This window comes from Mastigoproctus giganteus, chromosome 1, assembly GCF_048544385.1.
Source record: "Mastigoproctus giganteus isolate SK-2022 chromosome 1, ASM4854438v1, whole genome shotgun sequence".
In the NCBI taxonomy this organism is placed as follows: Eukaryota; Metazoa; Arthropoda; class Arachnida; order Uropygi; family Thelyphonidae; genus Mastigoproctus; species Mastigoproctus giganteus.
In genome coordinates, this window is record NC_143575.1 from 92366689 (window position 1) to 92388018 (window position 21330).

The window sequence follows — 21330 nt, forward strand, 5'->3', positions numbered from 1 at the left end:
CTCTCGCACCCTCTGGGCAGCTCGCCCCTGGCTACAGCTTCGTTTGAATAGGACCAGAAATTCCTGCAGTCGTCGACAGAAATCGATCCTAGTGCAAATGACTCATAAAAATTCCTCGCATTTTTGATTGGAATCAAACTCTGGTCTTTTCCATCCAGTGTGGGGGCAAACAGCAAGAAACATTATGCTGTTCTTTGCATAATATTATTTCTCTATATGATTGATTCGACTACTGATGTATTGGTAAAAATCCATATTTCTGCCGCAACAGGAAAACAGTCAGTCTCAAAATACAAACTAAATAAATAAATAATAAAAAAAAAACATAAATACATAATAATTTCTTTTCAAGGATTAATTTCAAGGATTAGGCAGAATACTTGCTGTGATTTAAGATTTCTTTCCATCTCCTTAGTGGTTGAATGTGGTATCTCATTCCTTTTCATTTATACTGCAGCGTTTCCTTTGGTAATATTCCTTCTTGTATTCTCTCAACGTGTTCTTTCCAATTCTTTGTATTTATGTATACTTTCATTTAATTTCTCTTCAACTCTTTTGTAGTACGGTATAGACATACAACAGATTTAATAAATTATATACAAAGAGATGCCAATAAATTTGTTCCAATTGGCTGTAATTTTATAAATTACTTTAGGAACGAATTCCATTAAACTCTTATCTCCCCCTTCCATTTTTTACTTCTGTTGTTGTAATTAAGTACTGTTTTTCTTTGAATTCGTATTCTTACCTGGCTTGGCCATTTTGCATCGAACAGATAATTGCAAAAGTGGGCATGCAAGATGACACGTTCAACAGAATTGACCACCTTAACAAATGGTAGATGCCGATTAACATGGTGTAAGGAGCGCGAATCCTGGACTGTAGAGCAGGGGAAAACAGTCATATGGACAGAAGAGGTGAGGTTCGCACTCTACCAGTCTGATGAACGTTCCTTGTTGTGGCGAATGCCAGGGGAACAGTTCCTTCCTGATTGTAATCTCCCAACAATGAAGTTTGGTGAAGGCAGCGTCATGGTATGGGGCTCCTTTCTTGGTTTGGCTTGGGCCCATTAGTCGTTATCGACAAAACCATGAATGCTGTACAATACCAGCACAACCTGGACAATTATACACTTCCTACATTATGGCAATGCTTCGGGGAAGGCCCATACCTGTATCAGCAAGACAACGCGTCATGCCATACTGCTCGGGTCGTAACAGAGTGGTTTGAGGACATGGGTATGGAAAAGTTGGATTGGTCAGCCCAGAGTACTGATCTGAACCCGTACGAGCATCTTTGGGATGTATTGTATCGTCGGGCACGTGCACGTCGAGATCACCGAAAGAACAAGGCAGAACTGGTAGCTGCGTTAAAGGCCGAATGGAACATATCACCTGACATTTAGGACGCCGTAGCCGAGTGGTCAGGCGTGTGGGTGCATAAGTACACGTGCCTTGAGTGCCCCAGATTCAAGCCCGTGACTGCTGAATACGGTGCTGTTTCTTGTATTCTCTCTACCTTGTGAACTCCTCTGACCGTGTGGTCGTCCCGGAGAAAACAGAAAATTTATTTATTTATTTATTTATAAAAAGCTGGCTGAGTAGGCCGCGAAGATTGAAGGCCGTCATAAAAGCTCTTTTTTTGTTTAAAGGCAGGTGTTTGGATATTAATGGTAGGGCAGTAGGGAAGATTTTGTTAAAAAATTTAAAAGGGAAAGAGGGGGGGAAAAACGGTATTATCAAATACCAACTAAATATACTTACTATATATATACACATACACACACATAGCAGCCTTCAATGAAATCATTATCAACGATGAATTGGCCTTGACTCTGTAAATCCGAGTCTTCTTATTAACAGTATTTCATTTAATAGCATTAGTGTTTCAAGGTACCTCACAAATGTAATCGTCGCAGAAGAAATTCAGAAAAAACCCAAAAAAAAAAAAAAAACCCCTGTAGTATCTTAATTTCCTTTAGTAGACAAGTTAACCCACGGACACAATCCGTTTTATAACAAACATGGAATCCGATAAATTAAAAACTTAGTCTTGTAGTGGGCAGTATGAAATTTTCTTCACCGTTCTCTCCCAGTGAAGAAACGAACAAAAATTATCTACATATAAGGGACACAAGAAAAAAGATGAAGCAAAAGTAAAATAGTTTCGAACTACGATTTTTTTTTGAGTTAAAATGTGTTCAGGATTTGAAACGCTCTATCCCAAATTCCAACAGAAAATTGATGGGGGTCTTTAAATGTTTTACAGGAAAGTTTAATGTGAAAAATAAGGTTTGTGTTCTCTAAAACGGCTGGGTGAAAACAGACCAAATAACTAAAATAACAAAAGTGCATAATAAAGATATTTATTTTCAAAGTTCAAAAATTACAAGTGAATAAGAGAAAATTTCAGTTCAATAGAAAAATGAAGCGAAGTAGTTTTTCTAAAGTGCAGTAGTAATGATGATTATAAAAAACTCATGAAGAAAATGAAATATTTTCAACAAGCACAGGTGCAAGTGGCATTTTTCCGATTCGTATGGACTTTGGAATTAAATATGGAGTTCGTTGCCTCTACTTTAACGGACAACTCGCGTTTGAAATAAGAATATATTAAAATAAAGAGTTAACTTTATACTTTGGGGGGGGAGAGATTTGGTAAAAAAATTTAAAAGGGAAAGAGGGGGAAAAACGGTATTATCAGATACTTACCAATTGGTCGGACGTCATCTGCAAAATCATCAAACGATGAATCAGCCTCTGAAAAGCAACATACATGTATGCTCAAGCATAAATACATTTAAATCTTTGTTTATATAAATATTTAATTATTCTTACTATTTATATCTACTATATTACCTTCTTTGTGAAATGAAAGAAAAATATTTTCTGTTTTCTTCGTTACATAACCAACAAAATAATTTCAAATATTAAAATTTGTTAAAATTATCCCATACACGACTAACGCATGCAATCCAAATAGGTTTTTATGATAAATTATCAAACAACTTTAAAAGGCACATTGATGAAACTGTAGAATTTTATGACGAATTACAAGAGACCATAGACCAAACTAACAAAAATGAATACCTCACGTAACAAGGAAGTTCTAACGCAAGAGTTGGTGCTCAATCAATAGACAAATGTTTAAGATCAGAAGGCGAATCCGTGATAAACAATAATGCTTGGATAGACTTCTGCATTTTTAATAAACTTAAAATCACAAATACTTTTATCATACACAAGAATATCCATAAATTCACATGGGAAACAAGAAACACAGAATCTATAATATATTATATTATCATTAATGAAAATTTAAATAACAAAATTAGACACTACAGTATTCAGAGGCAGTCAAACTGACAGTGATCACTACCTACTAGAAAGCACTTTCAAAATAAAAAGTAACAATTTTAATAAAAAGAAGAAAATACCAATAAAAACTACTAAGAAATTAAAAATACGTTGTTGGAAGATAAAAGCACTAAATTTCTGTATGAAAGTCGATTGAAAGATAAACACAAATCAGATGACAGTGATAATGGTGAGGGAATCTGGTCAAACATGAAAAATTCAATTCTGGGAGCTGCTGAAGAAAGTCTTGGATATAAACCTATAAAAAATAAAAACTGGCTAAAAACTTGGAATGAAGAATTGAAACAAACAATTAACAATAAAAAAAAGGGCCTATAAACTGTTCCTACAAACTAAAGACCTACATCTACACATAAAATATAAAAAGATTAGGGAGAAGTCTGAAAAATTAACCAGAAGAATCCGACGAGATGACTGGGTTAATTTTGTTAAATCTTTAGAACGTGATATCACGGACCGACAGAGAACAGGTTTCAAAATTTTTAAGAAATTACAACTAGACATACGTGATCAAATAAAAACCAACCCCATCTCTCAAGCAGAATTGAAGCAACACTATTCCAAACTATGGTATAGCCTTGGCACTAGGGAATGGGAAGATGAATTTGCGGTAACTGAAGATGAAGAAAATACACTGAAAGAACAGAATTTATGGAATACCTGGTTGCTGGGCAACGCGACGCTGTCACCCCTCTCGCTATTGGACGAACCCAAGCTTGGCAGTATATAGGTGCACTACATCACTGCATTCACATAGACAGTAATTCGATGTCAGTATGGATAAAAGTCGTGAGCTAACCGACTTTGAAAGAGGGATGATAGTGGGCCCGATGTGGGCCACTCTATCACGGACCATCTGCATCCCTTCACAGACATCGTGCATCCACAGGGCAATGGACTCTCCCAGCAGGACAATACGCCTCCCCACAGAGTCGTGGTGACTAGAACACAGTCCGAAGAGCATTCAGATTTTACCACCATGGAAATGGCCTTGCCGTTCACCGGACATGAACCCTGTGGAGCATCTTTGGGATTCTCTGCAAAGGTCCGTTCGAGCTTTGGAACCTCCACCCAGGAATGCGGTGCAGCAAGTATGAATGGAAATACCTGTGGAACGCTTTCGTGAACTAGTGGACTCAGTGAAGCCGTGTGACTGCCCTTATCCGGGCGAAAGGTGGGCTTACCCTTTACTAGGTAGGTATCCCATGCTTTCTGTCTACTCGGTATATAACAATGGAAGAAATAGAGTTAATATTACAAAAATAAAAAAAAAAAACAGTAAAGGCCCAGGCATAGAAAATTTGAATGTAGAATTATTTATTTAAATACTCATTTTAGTAGTGTGTTTTTATTTAAAAACGCACTACTAAAATTATTTAACCTTATATTGTAAGATGCAATCTTGCAAATATGGATATTTAGAGGTTATGGGAAATTTTGTAATTTGGGAATAATTTAATCTTGATATGGAAAGGAATTTTGACATTTAAGAGAAGCATATATGAAAGAAATACTAGATTTAGAAAATAAGCGATTACAGATGTGTAAACTGAATAGCAGTCAAATGGAAGAGATATAAATGTAGATCCGTGGGAAAAGGGGGTGAATGGTGAGTAAACAAAAACAGCCGCCCCCATACTAAGGAAGGAGTGGTCATTAGTGAACGAGCGGAAAAGGGTTACTAGAGACAGAACGATCGGTCGGTGAAATGCAGGCGATTAAGAAACGCTTGATCTATGCAGCAGCTGGACATAAGTCCCGATGGGCTAGCGTTTGGGTCGAAAAAGACCAGGTCACTGTGGCGACGTTTTGGTAAGTTGTCAACATTTTCGCAAATGGGAAAAGACGAAAATGGCTATCCTGGGAGACGATGGCAGACATGAAAGGATTGTGCTACCCTGAGAACTAAACAAGAAAATGGCTTGGTTTGCACACGGGGCAAATGGTAAGTTTTTTTAACGAATAGAAAAGAGGGAACGATTAGGTGAATTCCTGGGATTGGTAGAGAGTCTTGGGGAAGGAGGTTCAAACGACGGAGAAACAGTTGGGGTCATCAGTGTGAGAGACAGAGTAGTGGCAAGAGTAAGAGGGAGTGTGGCTAAAGGGGTGATTGGGGAGACAGAGTGAGAGAAGTAAGTCAGGCAGTGCAGAAATGTAGGGAGTGCAAAAAGGGCCCCTGGCCAGTAAATAGTTAAGAGTAGAAAGCTAACGGGAAGGCTAAGGATGATAAGAAAAAGGTTATGAAAGACAGCTAAGTGAACCAGGAAAGGTAACGACCTCTTGGAGAAAGATACATCTGAATGATCCGTAGTAAAGGAGGAGTTGTGTATCCAAAGCAGGAGAAAGGACGCTAGACCCATGCAGCCAAGAGTTCCGGAAAATTATCTGAAGCAGATTCAGGAGAAAGCAAATGAAGGAAAGCCTTAGAAGATAGTCTGGAGAGCCTAAGATGGAAGCTTGAAACCTCCCTGGAGAAGAAGAAAAAAAAGATAGAAGTAGGTGAACGATATAACAAGTACACTAAGTTAACAAGAAGGACTGTTAGTGAAATAGTAGGGTAATTAATGAAAAGGGGGTAGCCCTAGAAAGTAAAGTGAAAGATAAATTATCTCTGAGGTGTATATACTAACAGAGTTTATTATGTTAAAAAGGGTTAGTATATAATGCAAGGAAAACGAAGAAATGAGTAATAGATGAAATTGATATAAATAGATATAATGTGTTAGAAGGGTAGTAAAGCTTATAAAGAAGGATTCTAAATGTTTTAAAATTATAGATAATTAAGTTATATGAGCAACTCTGAATATAGTGTCTTAATTGATGAAGATTCGTTGGTTTATCTGAATGATTAGTGACAAGTAGGGACTTGAGGATACTGAAGATTGGTTAACAAGTATATTGTAACAGTGTGGTGAGAACACAGAGGTGAATGATGAATGTAGCATATTTGATTGTTAATATATGATTAAAAATCATATATTAACTAGATTCTTATGAAGGCTATTTGGCACCATGCCGGTGGTTGACACAGTGATTGGAATAACCATTATTTGTTCCATATGTCACATTCTGTCTGTCTTGTGAACTTCTCTGACTGTTGGTCGTTTATTTATATAGAGTCAGCCAAAAAATTACAAAAAAACCCCTTCCCATTTCATCTATCCATTCACTCCAAACGTTTGTCCAGTTCTTCCTTGAATATATTTAAGCTATCATCTTCCACAATGAGAGATGGAAGTTTGTACCAGCAATCAACCACTCACTGGCTAAAGGCAAATTTCCGCACATCTATTCTGCCACTATCTTAACTGAATTTATGCCTCCTCATGTGTGTAATACGAGCAATAGCAAGAATCCAATCAGCACCGAGCAAGTTCAAACCATTTAAAGCCTTATACAACTCAATCAGATAACCTCGCAGCTGCTTAGTCTCCAGACGCTGCAATTTGCAGAACTTAAGCCGTTCTTCGCAACAGCATCGGTTTGCTCCCCTCACCAATCTTGTTGCCCTTCTCTGTACTCATTCCAACAGCTCTACATCCTTCCTAAAATGAGGCCTCCAGACCTATATGCAGTACTCAAGGTGTGGCCCGACCATTGCTTTATACAAAGGGATAATCACTTCCTTATCCCTGTAAAAAAAGTTCCAGTATATCATTGACAATCCCCCATGAACAGCTTGGTAGCCTGTCTACACAATTACACCCAGATTTTATCATTCCCCACTGACCTGAGTGTAGTACCGCACAGTTGGTACGTTACTCTAGGATTACTACTACCCATATACAGTACCGTGCATTTGTCACTGTTGATCTTCAGTTGCCCCTTCTCACCCTATCTGCCCAACTTTTCTAGATCCTGTTGAAGCAGCGTACCGTCATTAGTGTCATTAACAGCTCTGCGAACCTGATGAAGGTATATCAAGCCTGATATACCTTCATAAATATCACTGGTAAATATAGAAAACAACAATGGATCCAACAATGAACCCTGGGGGAATCCACTAATAACAGTAGTCCACGAAGAGCACTGCCCATTGATTACCACTCTCTGCCTTCTCCCACTCAACCATCCCTTTATCCATAGCAACAACTTTCCCTTAATGCCATACTGCTGCAATTTGTACGGTAGTCTTCCATGCGCAACAGTATCAAAAGCTTTCCTGAAATCCAAGTATATGATATCAAAATTATTTTTTGCATCAGGTTCCTTTGTTACCACATCATAGTATCCAGTCAAACTGGTCAGACAAAATTTCTCCTTAATAAACCCATGCTATGTCTGAATTATAACTGCAGGTTTGCCTAAATGATCCTGCATTGCTTCTTTAACCAGTGACTCCATTATTTTCCCTGGAACAGAAGTTAAACTAAACAGGTCTGTAATCACTCGTGTCACCCTTTGATCCCCCTTTGTGAATCTGGGATACATTTGCACATCTCCAGTCCATGGGGACCTCCCCTGAATTCAGAGATACTCTCATGATTCGAGAGTTTATTGTCAAACAACGTTAACTACAAAATCATTTTGTAGTAAACGTTTTTGCAATTAACCAAGAAGTCGTTTGATATTTTCTTGGTTTACCGAAAATGTGTCAAGTGAACTTTTTAAGTAGTAAATAGATACAGTTCTATGCCATGATATGTTCTGTTATTTGTATAATGTAAAACTAAAGTTGTCTCAAAACAAAAATGAAATTTTGTAGTTAGCGTTGTTTGACACTAAACCCTCGAATTATGGCTAGGGTTTGCTTACTTCCTCTGCTGGCTCCCTTAATCTAACTTATCCTATCCACCCGAGGTATGTTTCTTATGTTTAACTTCAACAATTTCTCCTTAACTTCCTCTCAGTTATTTCAAAATCATTTAGCTCCCTGTTAGATTTTGATAAACTCCTGGCTTCCACTTCCCTACAGAGTTCCTCCTGTGTGAATGTGGATGCAAATTACTCATTCAGTTTGTCAGCTACCTGAACAGGATCATCAACAGTAAAACCATCGATATCAAGTAGATATCGATGGTTTGATGATCTGATTCATCCACTTTCTTCTAGAATTTACATAAGTAAAGAAGTCTTTTCTGTTTTTCTTTACGTCCTTTGCCAATGGTTTCTCGTAATCTGCCTAACAGCATAACCCCTCTTTCTTCCTAACCTGTCTGACCTTGAGACAATACTTCAAACGTCCCTCTCAACCATGTTTGCCTGTAGTGCGTTACTGCACTGCACTACGTTTGACAGTGAATAGAATTGTTCAAATTCACCTTCTAATTCAATTAGGAGTCTGGAATATATGTTGTTTCTTATTTTTGTAAGGAGGGTGACTGGTCTTTCACTTGGACTGGAGTTTCACTTAATAAGTCAGTAAACAAAATGTCACCCCCTACCCAAAAGAGATTCATTTTCCGTTCATCTGCACGATTCTATGGTAAATGCATAATTACTTCTCCTAACAGAGAAATTAATAAATGAATTCTCTCTTCTATCAGAACCTTCCGATATATACGCATGATTTAATAATCTAATAAGCACATCTAGTACTATTCAACCTTTAAAAAATCTCGTTTAATGTAATAAGAATAATATATCGTGAGTAACAGATCTCAGACTATCCCCGTTACTAGTTTTACTGAAGAAACATTGAAGAAAGGGAAAGAACTCAAAATCAAATCCACGGGCAGCAGAAATTTTTATAGTTCACTGTTATAGTAAAAAGTTAAAATATCATAGAAGATTAAAATTAAAACATTGGGGAAAAAATGTGTTTTCTTAATGTCAAAAATGACTCAAGTCAGTATCATATTTAAGAATAATAAAAAATGAAAGAAGAAAATTAACGCTATCTTAATTTTAACATGAAATAAAAAGATAAACAAATTAGAAAATACTGAAACTTTTAACAGTGAAAAATATTTTTTTAAAATGGAGACGTAAAGAAAATACAACTAAGTTCTGTCTGATTACATTTAAACCTATTCATCTTCGTATAAGCCTAAAGATCTCGTCCCATCTTCTGTTTCCTCAGTTGGTATGGTACACAGGAGGAATAAATGACAAGAGTTCCACCATATATTTTTTCTTAAATTTCGTGACTGGTTGTAATCTCGCGTTTGCGATAATTCACAACAACAGTAGTTAGCTTTTTGCTTTTGCACTCAAAATTGGAAAATCTATAATATCTTAATGGGTCTCCTTGTATAGAATTTCAAAAGGAGGATTCTTTTTTCATATCAAACCATTGCATTTTAAACATTGGAGACACTACCACAGCACCAGGTGCGACCGTGCGTGGAGAACGGCTGGTTTGGTATGGTTTTTAAAGATCATGTGGGAGGACTCCTCGGCAATCAGGTGGGGAACCAGAATTTATACTTCCACCACTGATTTTTAAACAGTTAACTGGCAATTTTTTCAATTTTTTTCGTATTAATGCTCTTTTCTAAGGATGTTGAAGAAAAACTCTTAAGACTGCATTATACAAATACTTGTGTTAAACTTTTTCTTGGACGATAGGGACTCATATCTGGTGAGTATGGGCTTGGCACACCCAGGGTCCTGAGCTGGATATCATCATTCTTCTCTTTCTTGGTGATTCCTTCCTACTTCTCTCTCTCTCTCTGTCTCAGGGTAACTTGGGAATTTTTTTTGGCTAGTGCAGCATAAGCCTCAGGCTTCCTTGCACCATATGGCTAATAATAATTTTAATACTTTCTGTGCATAGATGCATAAATTAGTAAAACTACAACTGAAATAATATGAATATTACCAACCTCAAAGTTACTCAAGTTCTTTTAGTAGTAAATTATATGCGATGTAACTTGATTTACTAAACTTTTAAAAGTTTTAAAATTGCCTCTGGAAAATAATTACAGAAAGAAATTATGTAAACGTAATTTTCTCAATCACAACTACCGTTTCACGATGTAAACATAACCTTACACTGATTCACATCACTCTTTCTGAACAGTTTTCAAATTTTCATTCAGTACGATAATGATGTGTTACTCCCTGTAGTAACTCGTGGAACTAATGGCTTAATTCGCTTGCAAAATTAAAAAAAAAAAGCAAGGTTAAGGAACACGTACGTGGATGTAAGTTATTATTATTTTTTTAAGCTTACGACTTAGATTACTGTGATTTAATATCACTGGCTCATTTGTAAATGCTACACCATGTTTTCTAACATAAATTTTTGTTGGTATGCCAGGCTGTGAACTGACATAAGCAATGAAAAAATGTGTATCACGTAACATGTTATTACTAATTCTCTTGTTTCTTTATATGGACAAGAAAAAATAAAAGAATGTCTCAATAAATGAAAATATTGTTTAGAAAAGAAGTTTAGAATGAGTTGTAATACAGGATGTTTCAAAAATGATGGTCAATAATTTAAAGGTGAAAAGTACAAACTAAAATATGAAAAAAAGTCCCAGTAAACATCGGGCCGCAAATGAACTGTTTTCGAGATAATGCACATTTTCCGTTAAGATCCGCCACTGACTATGGGAGCACTAGTTTAGAAAAAAGCTGTGAATCATTTGCTAAGGGTGGTTTTATTGAACATAAGATAATACATTTTTAATTTTTGGTTTCAACACCACAGGATTTTACAGATGTTACATGTTACAAAAGGTGTTCAAAATGCTGTCCTTACATCCGTACGCAGCTTTGTAATCTTCTCTGCATTGAGTTGCGAATCCTCTCAGGCATTCCTGGGTCATTTCTAATTTGCTGAAAGGCTCCTTCAACCCGACGCTGCAATTCCTCAACTGTGTTGATGTCAGAAGTGTACACTAAGCTTTTTACACGACCCGAGATACAAAAATCCATAGGATTTAAGTCTGGTGATCGGGGAGGCCACATTACAGGCCCACCTCTACCTATCCACCGTTGACCACACCTTCTAGTTAGATACCGAGTCACAACTCGAGCAAAATGTGCCGGTGCACCATTATGCATAAAGCACATGTTCTGGCGTTGCTGAAGTGGAACATTATCATCATCAAGGAGGTCTGGAAGAACATTCTGCAGGAACTGAAGGTACAGCTCTCTTGTTAGCCAGTTTGGCAGAAAGTGTGGTCCAATTAGACGGTCTCCTAGTAGTCCTGCCCAGACATTCAACGAGAAACGTTGCTGATGTCGTGACTCTTGAATTGCATTAGGATTTTCGTCGGATCAAACGTGACAGCCAGGAAAATGAGTAAACCCAACTTCGTCAGTGAACAAAACGTTGTTTAAAAATTGGGGGTTTGCCAGTGGATGCAACAACAGGACACACCGTTGTTGCATCCTCTGGCAGAAGTTCACTCTGGGAGGGTAGTCCGTATTGCTGAGACCTTGTACACCCTGGATATGGTTGGGGTACAGCAATTGGCTATGCAAAATTCGCCACATACTGCTACGACTCAGTACACGCTTTTGTACAGCAAACTCCCTTGTCGAAATTCCTGGATTTTGTTCTGTTCTTTCTAACATCCTTTCCTCAACATCAGGTGTTATGCTTCTGGGCCTACCTGCTCGTATTCCATGTGCGAAGCGCCCATGTTCTCTAAGGCGTTGATGTACCCTGATGAATGTGCGCCCGTTAGGCAGCCTTCGCCGGGAAAATGCTTCTTGGTACAGACATGCAGCCTCGAGTGCACTGCCAATGGCAGTGGACTCGAGTTTACCATACATGAAGTGCATGTCCGCATACTCTTCGTTGCTGTAACCTCTTTCCATGTTGATTATCCTTTGACATCTCAGAGCGTTGAGAGAGGGGAAAGGAAGAGAATGAGCATAATCTAACCTAACCTAAACAAACAAGTCAGTGGTGGATCCCAACTCTGTACAGTTCATCTTGTCAGTGGTGGAGCCCAGCTAGAAATGTGCAATACCACGAAAACGATTCCCTTAAGGTTTACTAGGCTTTATTTGCATATTGTAGTCTGTACAGTTCATCTTTAAATTATTGACCATCACTTTTCAAACACCCCGTATAAGTAGCATCTTTATAAATAAATGAATTAAGATAGGAAGAGTTTCTTTAAACAATTTCACCAAAAAGTACAAAATAACTGCAGATGAATTCAGTATGAATTCAACATTTTCATTCTTATGGTTTCTGTTAATTGGGATAAACTTTCAGAAAAACACGTAGAAAATCTCATAAAATCTGTTACGACTTTCTGAAATAATTATTTCCTAAACATGAAAAATTTCTTACAGAACCTGCCTGGTCAACAAATACCCTGGAATTGAGGATATCGCACAAAAGTACCATTCCTCCATATTAATCGCCAGTGCAGCGGTTACGAATGTGCGTTGAATATAGCGTCTTTTAACTACAAGTATAACTTAAGTGACAAAAGTTTGGGAAACACTTCCCCAGTGACGTAAAAATAGCACAAATCCTAAAACAATACATCAAAAATATGGGGAATACTTCCCCGGTTCTTGATATCATGTTGCATGAGCATCTTAGGCCATTTTGCACAAGTGTATGACGTCCACAGGAGTGGCAGTTTTATTTCCGGGGGTATGACTTATATAACAAAGTATGACTTATGAAATATTTTTCTTTTTTATCAAATAGTATATAACAAGAACATTGTGCAGAACAGTATTTTTCAATTTTTATTATCCATAATTATTGTATGAGGTATATTTTTATTTGTTTGAGCTTCCAATTAGTTTACGATATGATTACTGAGTTCATAATTCGGAATTTAGGAGGTGTGGTCTTACTGTCGCATTAAAAATGCTTTCCAGAACCTTGAGGACTTTTTTTTTTTTTTTTAAACAAGGTTTCTGTAATGTTCAAGCAAGGCTTTCAGTCAGTGAATAAACAATATTATTTCAAAGCAATAATATTAGCAGCATTTAAAATAATTATAAACAGTATTAATATTTAAGTCATATTTTACAGTTACATTTAATCTATTTTACCCTGTTTTATATTTATATTTATTTTAAACTATTTTATAACGCCCTTCCCGAACCCCATACTAAGAAGCTCAAAATATTCCAGGGAGGGAACCTCACTATACGCAGGAGTGTGAGGTCCTCTCCCTGGAAACTAGGGTTTATCGTTCAGCAAAACAGACAAATCAACCAGAGAACATGCATTTTATAGACACACTACAAATAGGCAGATGGGTTGGTGGACCCAATATAACAGTTTTTAAAATACATACGAAATTCAATTGCTTATTTTAAATGAAAAACCAGGTTTCCAGAAGAAATATCTCTAATTCTTTCCCAAGATCAACGAAATTTTTCCCATAGGAAGTATTTAGAAAGAGATTCAAAAGATGCTCACATACTGGGATATTCGATTTTCTAATAGTTTAGTAGAATAATGTATATTTAATGGCCGTATATAACATTTATTTATTCTGTAGTGATTGTTTAATAAAAAACAAAATGCATATTTCTCGGATTTTGCAACGCAATTAGTTTTCTTGTGGTTAGATTTCAGCACTAGATTTTTTGCTGACAATTTGTATGCATTTGTACTTCACTTATTATGTTATCCCACTGTGGGCAGGTACCACCCACAGATGGAAGGCCAACAAGCCTTGAAACGGTGCCGTCTGGGTGGCAGTACCCACCAAGAATAAGAAACAATAGTCTTCTTTATTAGTGAAGCGTTACTTATTCGAGGTTTTTGCAACGCAATTAGTTTTCTTGTGGTTAGATTTCAGCACTAGATTTTTTGCTGACAATTTGTATGCATTTGTACTTCACTTATTATGTTATCCCACTGTGGGCAGGTACCACCCACAGATGGAAGGCCAACAAGCCTTGAAACGGTGCCGTCTGGGTGGCAGTACCCACCAAGAATAAGAAACAATAGTCTTCTTTATTAGTGAAGCGTTACTTATTCGAGGTAGTGCAACACATGGTAACTCGCTGTGAAGGATGATCACAATATGAGATACAATTGAAATGATGCCTTTACACTATTATCGTAGTTTTCATTTAAGAGCTATCTATGGTGTATCTACACTAATATTTAATAGATAATTTTAAGCTCTTATAATATTATGCCTTGTTGAATTTGGATTTATTATAGAGAAGATTAAGGCAGGCGTTTTCATTGGTCCCCAAATAAGACAACTTTTCAAAGACGAACAGTTCGAATGTGCCCTTAGTGATAGCGAGAAATCAGTGTGGAAAGAATTTCGAAATGTTTCGACTGGTTTTCTAGGAAAATCATAAAGCCGGCAACTGCAATATGTTATTGAAGATGCATTTCTTGCAGTCACAACTGAATTTCTTCCTGCCAAACTGTGGTCTGTCAGCAACGAACATGGTGAATGCTTCCATCAAGATATCGCAGCGATGGAACAAAGTTACAAAAGCAAATGGAGTGCTGCCACGTTCAATCTCAATTTCAGCAATCGTTTTACCCCAAAAGGATGCATTAATCTGCTCCTACTAAAGATTTATAATATCTTTACCTTAAGAAAAAACTTAATCCTGAAATTTTTTATGTACTTCATTCAGCTAGAAATTGTTTCTTCCCCTCCCCTGGTTTGTCATCTTCCCATAAAGGTTAAAATTTTTAACAGCTGCTGTTGTTCCCGCAGAACTTTCATTTTTCAAACACTTCCAGACATTATTACTGAAATGTCGAAAGCTGTGGCGAAAAGAGTTTTTAACATCGATAACTGATTTCCTGGTTGGTCGGTTGGCTGAACCAGTCAGTGGATTGTTTTCTGCACCTGCAAGGTTACCACCAGGTTAATATTTTTTCTTAAAAAGGCACGTAATAATTACTTCCAAATTAGACCCCTTCACAAATGAATTTTCCCTGTTAGAACGAGCTTAACATTCTTGCTTAGTTATATTGCAACACGAAATTCTTTTATATCCCCACTCGTGATGTTGTATATCACGAGTTATTCACTCGTGATTGCAATATCGCGAGTGGGGATAAAAAAAAAGGAAAGAACAACAAAACATTTTCTCAATATGAATAATAGAGTATTAACTACAGAAATGTAGTTAATACTCTATTATTGGCGTCCATGGCGGAGTATTAACTCCGCCATGGACGGTCCCAAGACCGGCTGCGAAAGGAGGAGGGTGGTCATCCTGCCGAAATGACCAGAACCGGGAAACCGGGGAAACTAGGCAAGAAACCGCATGAAATTCGGAACAAGCTCTTACAACAATGTTACCGCATCCGGGGTAGCCGATGCGCCAGCACTGGGGACCCAAGGTACTGGTGTGAAGTGGACCACTGGCCACAGAACAAGCTGTTATAACAATGTTACCGCATCCGGGGTAGCCGATGCGCCAGCACTGGGGACCCAGGGTGCTGGTGTGAAGTGGATCACTGGCCACAGCAATAAGCTTACTACGCCGAAAAGGACAATTAACATTGGCGAATGGAATGTTCGAACGGGGCACCACGTTGGACAAAAGGAAATCATTGCCCAAGAACTACTTAGGTGCAAGATATCAATCGCAGTATTATCTGAATTAAGGCTCACCGGGTCTGGAACGATGATCATCCAACCACCAGCACCTAACGAAGCGGTTATGCTATTCTACTCTGGTGGCGAGAAACGAGAAGCAGGAGTGGGCTTTATGGTCGATGCTCAGGCCACCAGTAGTGTGATCGCTTTCCAACCAATATCGGACCGCCTGGCAGTCCTTACTGTCAAGGGCACCATCAATACCCATATTATATCCGCCTATGCGCCAACTGAGACTAGCCTGGACCCGACCAAGAATGACTTCTACAACCAGCTCCAACATACGCTGGATTCAATTCCGCAGACAGAAGTGATCATCCTCGCAGGGGACTTTAATGCCCATATTGGCGTGGACAGATCTGGTTGGGAAACAACAATGGGCAAGTTTGGCCATGGGAAGATCAATGACAACGGACTACGTTTGTTGTCCTTTGCCGCATCTAACAACCTGATCATTGGAAACAGCCATTTCCAGCACCCTCAAAAACATCAACTTACATGGCGAAATCCATCTGGCAAGGACTCAGCAATCCTGGACTACATTTTGATCAATGCTAGATTTCGCTCATCACTCATGGATGTTCGTGCCATGAGGGGACCTGATTGCGGATCTGATCATTACCTCATCCGGGCTAAGGTGCAGCTCAAATTACGGCATGCAAAAAGATCATCTCGGTCAGCCAAGCTGGACTGGAGGCAGCTAATGAATGCTGCCAACAAACAGGCATATCAGATCGCCCTATCCAACCGCTTCGAGATGCTGGCCGTGCCCGAGGATATAAATGAAGAAGAAAAGCAGATCTCTGATGCCATCCTGGAATGTGCCAAGCCCCTATGTCCACCTGCCCGACGTCGAACGCAACCATGGATATCAGATGAGTGCCTCGACCTCGTGGACAAACGGAAACAGGCAAAGTTGGTCGACTTTGAACGGTACCGGCAGCTAAACCGAGAAGTCCGACAAAGAATGACAGCAGAAAGAGAAGCATACTGGAACCAAGTGGCAGACGATCTTGAAGTGGCGGCATCCAAAAACGAGTACCGCACTCTCTACCGCACCCTCAGATGTCTGAGTGGAAAGACTAAATTGACTAGTGACAACATCAAGAATGCTGATGGGACCTTCGTGCGATCACCATCCGAACGCCTGCAACGGTGGAGTGAATTCTTCAAAGCTCTGTATAATCACGACCCACCTCAGGGACCGCCAGCAACAGCACTCTCGATCGACCCCCCTGAGGTCTCCATGGTCGATGCTGAGCCTACAGTAGAAGAAGTGAAAGCAGCCATACAATCCCTGAAGAATGGCAAGGCACCAGGAGTGGACCAAGTCACCACAGAAGCGATCAAAGCCGGGGGAGATGTACTGCTTCGCCGACTACACTCACTCCTCAAAACCATCTGGTGCACTGAACAAATTCCGTTAACATGGAGGAAAGCCGTTATCATACCGATCCACAAGAAAGGTGATAACCGGGACTGCAAGAACTACCGTGGCATCAGCCTCCTTTCCATCATTGGAAAGGTCTTTATGAAGATTATCCAGTCAAGACTGCAAAAACATCGCGAGCAAACCAGTCGAGAAGAACAGGCAGGATTTAGACCCGGGCGAGGATGCTGTGATCAAATCTTTGCCATTCGTCAGCTGATGGAGGAGAGGATCCCGGTGTGGACAGCGAACCGTCATTGTTTTCATTGACTTTAAGTCTGCTTTCGACTGTGTCCACCGGCCTGCCTTATGGAAACTACTAGAGGTTGAACATGTACCTCGAAAAGTCATCACACTCCTCCAAACTGCATACAACGGTTTAACCAGCCAGGTGCGCATCCAGAACGATTTATCTGAGGAATTTACCATCCAAACTGGAGTCCGCCAAGGGGATGTAGCCTCCCCGTTGCTTTTCAACATCGTGGTCGATGCCATTATGAGGCAAGCATTCAGAAACAGACAGGGCATACAATATGACAAGGATCACTATGTGACTGACCTGATGTTTGCTGATGATAGTGCTATCCTTGCCGGTAATGACGCTGAAGCCACGGAAATCCTCTACGACATTGCCCGCATTGCCCGGCCATACGGTTTGAAGATCAATGCTGGTAAGACAAAGGCCCTGACAACAGATGGGTCGCAAGCCACCATCTATCTCGAAGGCGTCCAGATCGAGCAAGTGCAGGACTTTAAATACCTTGGGTCGCTGGTCCAGGAGAAGAAAGTTGCATCCACCATGGAAATTCACAGCAGAATTGGACAGGCGGCCACTGCGTTCGCCTCGCTCAAATGGTGTCTGTGGAAGAGGACCAACATTTCCACAAAGACTAAAATCCGACTCTTCCGGACTTTGATCCTGCCCATTCTTCTTTACGGATCGGAAACATGGATTTGTCTCAAGTTAGATTTGAACAAACTTGAGGTATTCCAAATGCGATGCCTGCGGCAGATCTTGGGCATCTCTCTTCGCGACCGCATCACTAATGATACCATCCGCGCCAGATGCCAACAGCAACCAACCATTGCCGACCAAATCCAGAAGCGAAGGCTCAGATGGTTTGGCCACGTATGTAGAATGGGCACGAACAGAATACCATCCACACTCCTTTGGAGACAACGACCCACCCAATGGAGCATCCAGCGGACCGCGCCTAGGAAAACGTGGGCCAAGCAAGTGGAAGATGACTTGAAGAGCCGACGTCTCGACCTTAACCAGGCCAGGACTGAAGCCATGTATCGTAAGGTATGGAAGAACATCACGGAGCAAGTCCGAAACCCTGCGGCACCTACAGCAGCATACTGGTTGAGTGGCCAACCGCCTCCCCCAGCTGCCAGCTAAGGACCAAAGAAGAAGAAGAAGAACTACAGAAATGTGTCTATTATTAAAACAATTAAATTGCCAAGGAGAAGGCAAGCAATGTAATCCTAATTACATCAATTGCCTTCTCTCCTTGGCAATTCATAAAGCTCGTCTGTCCGGCAGGTCTAGAATAAACAACGATTAAATCTAGAATCACTGATTACATCATCAAATTTGTGTGTACCTTTGGGATTACATACTTTCATGTACTATAGCGCAGACTGAAATTGGCTGTAAGTCTGAAATAGAAGGTGCTACACACAGTATTTTTTTTTGACTGGATCGTTAATCGGGCTCAATCCTAATTTCAAACACATTAGTCGCTAACAAGCATCCACTGTTGCTCACAGATGACTGATTAATTATTATAAGGCATTCAAAGTGACACTATAGAAATAGCCCACTGCATTACCGATGTAGTCTTAATGCAGTCTTGATCACAGCGCACGTCCACCTCATTCTGATTGTAACCAGGCATGCATGAAGGATCTAGATATCTAATCAAAGAGAATTTGATTACCCCTGACAAAGGTCAGAACTATACTTGCTCGAACAATTCTTATTAGTTGATAAATAGCCTACATAAATAACGAGAATTTACTCAAAGTTTGCCGAAGAATATCGATTCTTGCTGATATGCACCTTCACCCCCCCTCAACCAAGAGGAACTGCTCTATAGAACTGCTTCAGGATTAAATAAATAGTGAGATTACCTTGAAAAATTGCTCTCTTTTCATAATTTTTTTATGTATGCACATCTGCGGCACAAAGAATGTTCAGAACTCACTTATGCTAGCCTCTTTACAAGATGGTAGTGTCCAATAAGCCCACAAAAGAGGCTCAGTATCACACTTCATAAATAAGAAATCTCCACCCTGTGAACGGCGTGTGCTCTAAGAAAATTATTCTTCAACTGACTAACTCTCGTCTATCGCATCTCATATCGAAAAAAGCTAGGACACGATATAAAAAATGGAAAAACGGCAAACAGTTTGCCATTTTTTTGCACTAAAAGAAAAATTTTTCTAAGTTAATGTATTGTTTTTCACCCTAATTGAGAGGAAGTGTTAAGGTAAATAGGTGAAGATGTTAAGGCTTATTAATTAAAGTCTAAAAATGTTATCAATTAAAATCAGAAATAAATTAAAAGATAAAGACGATTTTGTCTTGTATTAAATGTTATTTTGGCATTAATCCAAATCCAAATGTTACTATCAGATATTAATATAAGGTGACCAAAAACGTTCGTTCGGATTTTAAGTATAAAGTTAAAACATACTAAAAAATAGAAGAATAAAAACCACCTGGTCCCCCCAGTGATCGTTTGGCCTGAGAGTAGAAGCTCCCTCGTAATGAATAATATTTTCCATCAGACACAGTAATATCTTCTGTTGTTGAAGCTGGAACTTATTTGTGTGTGTGGCACAGGCTCACCAGGTGAAATGACTGATGCAATCGTTTGGTGTTGATGGCATAAGACATTTTTCGTCGCGGGTCAATAATCGGTCCAAAAATGGCTCATTATACCATGTAAAAAACTTTCAGAAAGATTCTGTTTACTTCCATTTCTTCACGATTTTTGTATATGCCGATTCCGAATGCGACCTTAATTGCACAGCACCAACAGTTTGACCAGAAATGAAAGAAAAGTAAATATGCAATAATGTTATGTGGGAATATATATTAACGATATTTAACTTCCGTACAGAATTAACAATGTTTAACTTCAGTATAGTATTAATCTTTGCTAAACAACAACTACAAAAAAATAATAATAAAAAGTATAAATCCTCCTCGCATCATTCAATAAATTTTTCTGAAAAATGTAGCTATTATGACTTCATCTTATCTTATTCGTTTGCAAATGCAAACGAATAGCTTAACCTTGGTTTGCATTCATCTCAATGGCAGCTTCCAGTTCGTCGTCTTCAATGGCAATTGGTCGTCCCACACGAGGAACATCATCAGGTGATTCATCACCTGATTTAAATTTTTTGAACGTCGTTTATTTACTGCATCTTATTCGACTGCCCTGCATATCGTACGGCTGTTGTGTAGTGTTAATTTATACTCATGAAAGTAAACATGTGGAATAATTCTAATTGGAAACACCATTTTTCACAACCTTTCACCATTTTACCGAACCGAACTTCACGCTGACTCGATGTCACATCAGCTGACTCGATGTCACATTTGAAGTGCATCGACTGATAATTATCATCTACATAAGCTTCCATATTATTTCTGTCAAATATTAACCACGAACGTTTTTCGCCATCTGATAAATATTCGTATCATTGCTATTGCAATGACTTTTAAAAATTTCGTTAAGAATTTTTCCAGATTTTTTTTCCGCCAGTGTATATCCTGATTAGTACCAACAGACGTGGGCATCTCACTCATGAATTTCATTGCGGATACTTACTCAATGTACCAAAAAGTTCGTGGACCTTTTTAAATGCATCCTAGAGAGGCATTAATTCCTTAAGCATATTTACCCGATAACCGGTTTCAAACGGAAACCGGATAACACTGAAATAGTAACAGGATCTTTCAGCAAAACGTTTCCATTTATTACTTCATGAAACTGATTAACCGACCTTTAGATCCATACATTTTGCAGGCATAATGAAATGA

General features: G+C 38.9%; 1 protein-coding gene across 10 annotated transcripts in view; it reads right to left on the bottom strand.

Annotated features, from left to right (window-relative positions):
• Nucleotides 1–21330, bottom strand: part of LOC150090991 (disintegrin and metalloproteinase domain-containing protein 11-like) — a 1161948-nt gene that overhangs the window by 961477 nt on the left and 179141 nt on the right. For 8 of the 10 annotated variants that reach the window (XR_016546962.1, XR_016546963.1, XM_090373745.1 and 5 more), the window contains exon 2: nt 2711–2759. Coding sequence is in view for 8 of the 10 variants with exons in the window: in XM_090373745.1 (XP_090229871.1) it covers nt 2711–2759 (49 nt within the window). In the remaining 2 variants the exon portion in view is untranslated. The remainder of the gene's footprint in view (nt 1–2710; nt 2760–21330) is intronic. The other 2 variants (XM_090373761.1, XM_090373753.1) reach the window with 1 other exon arrangement.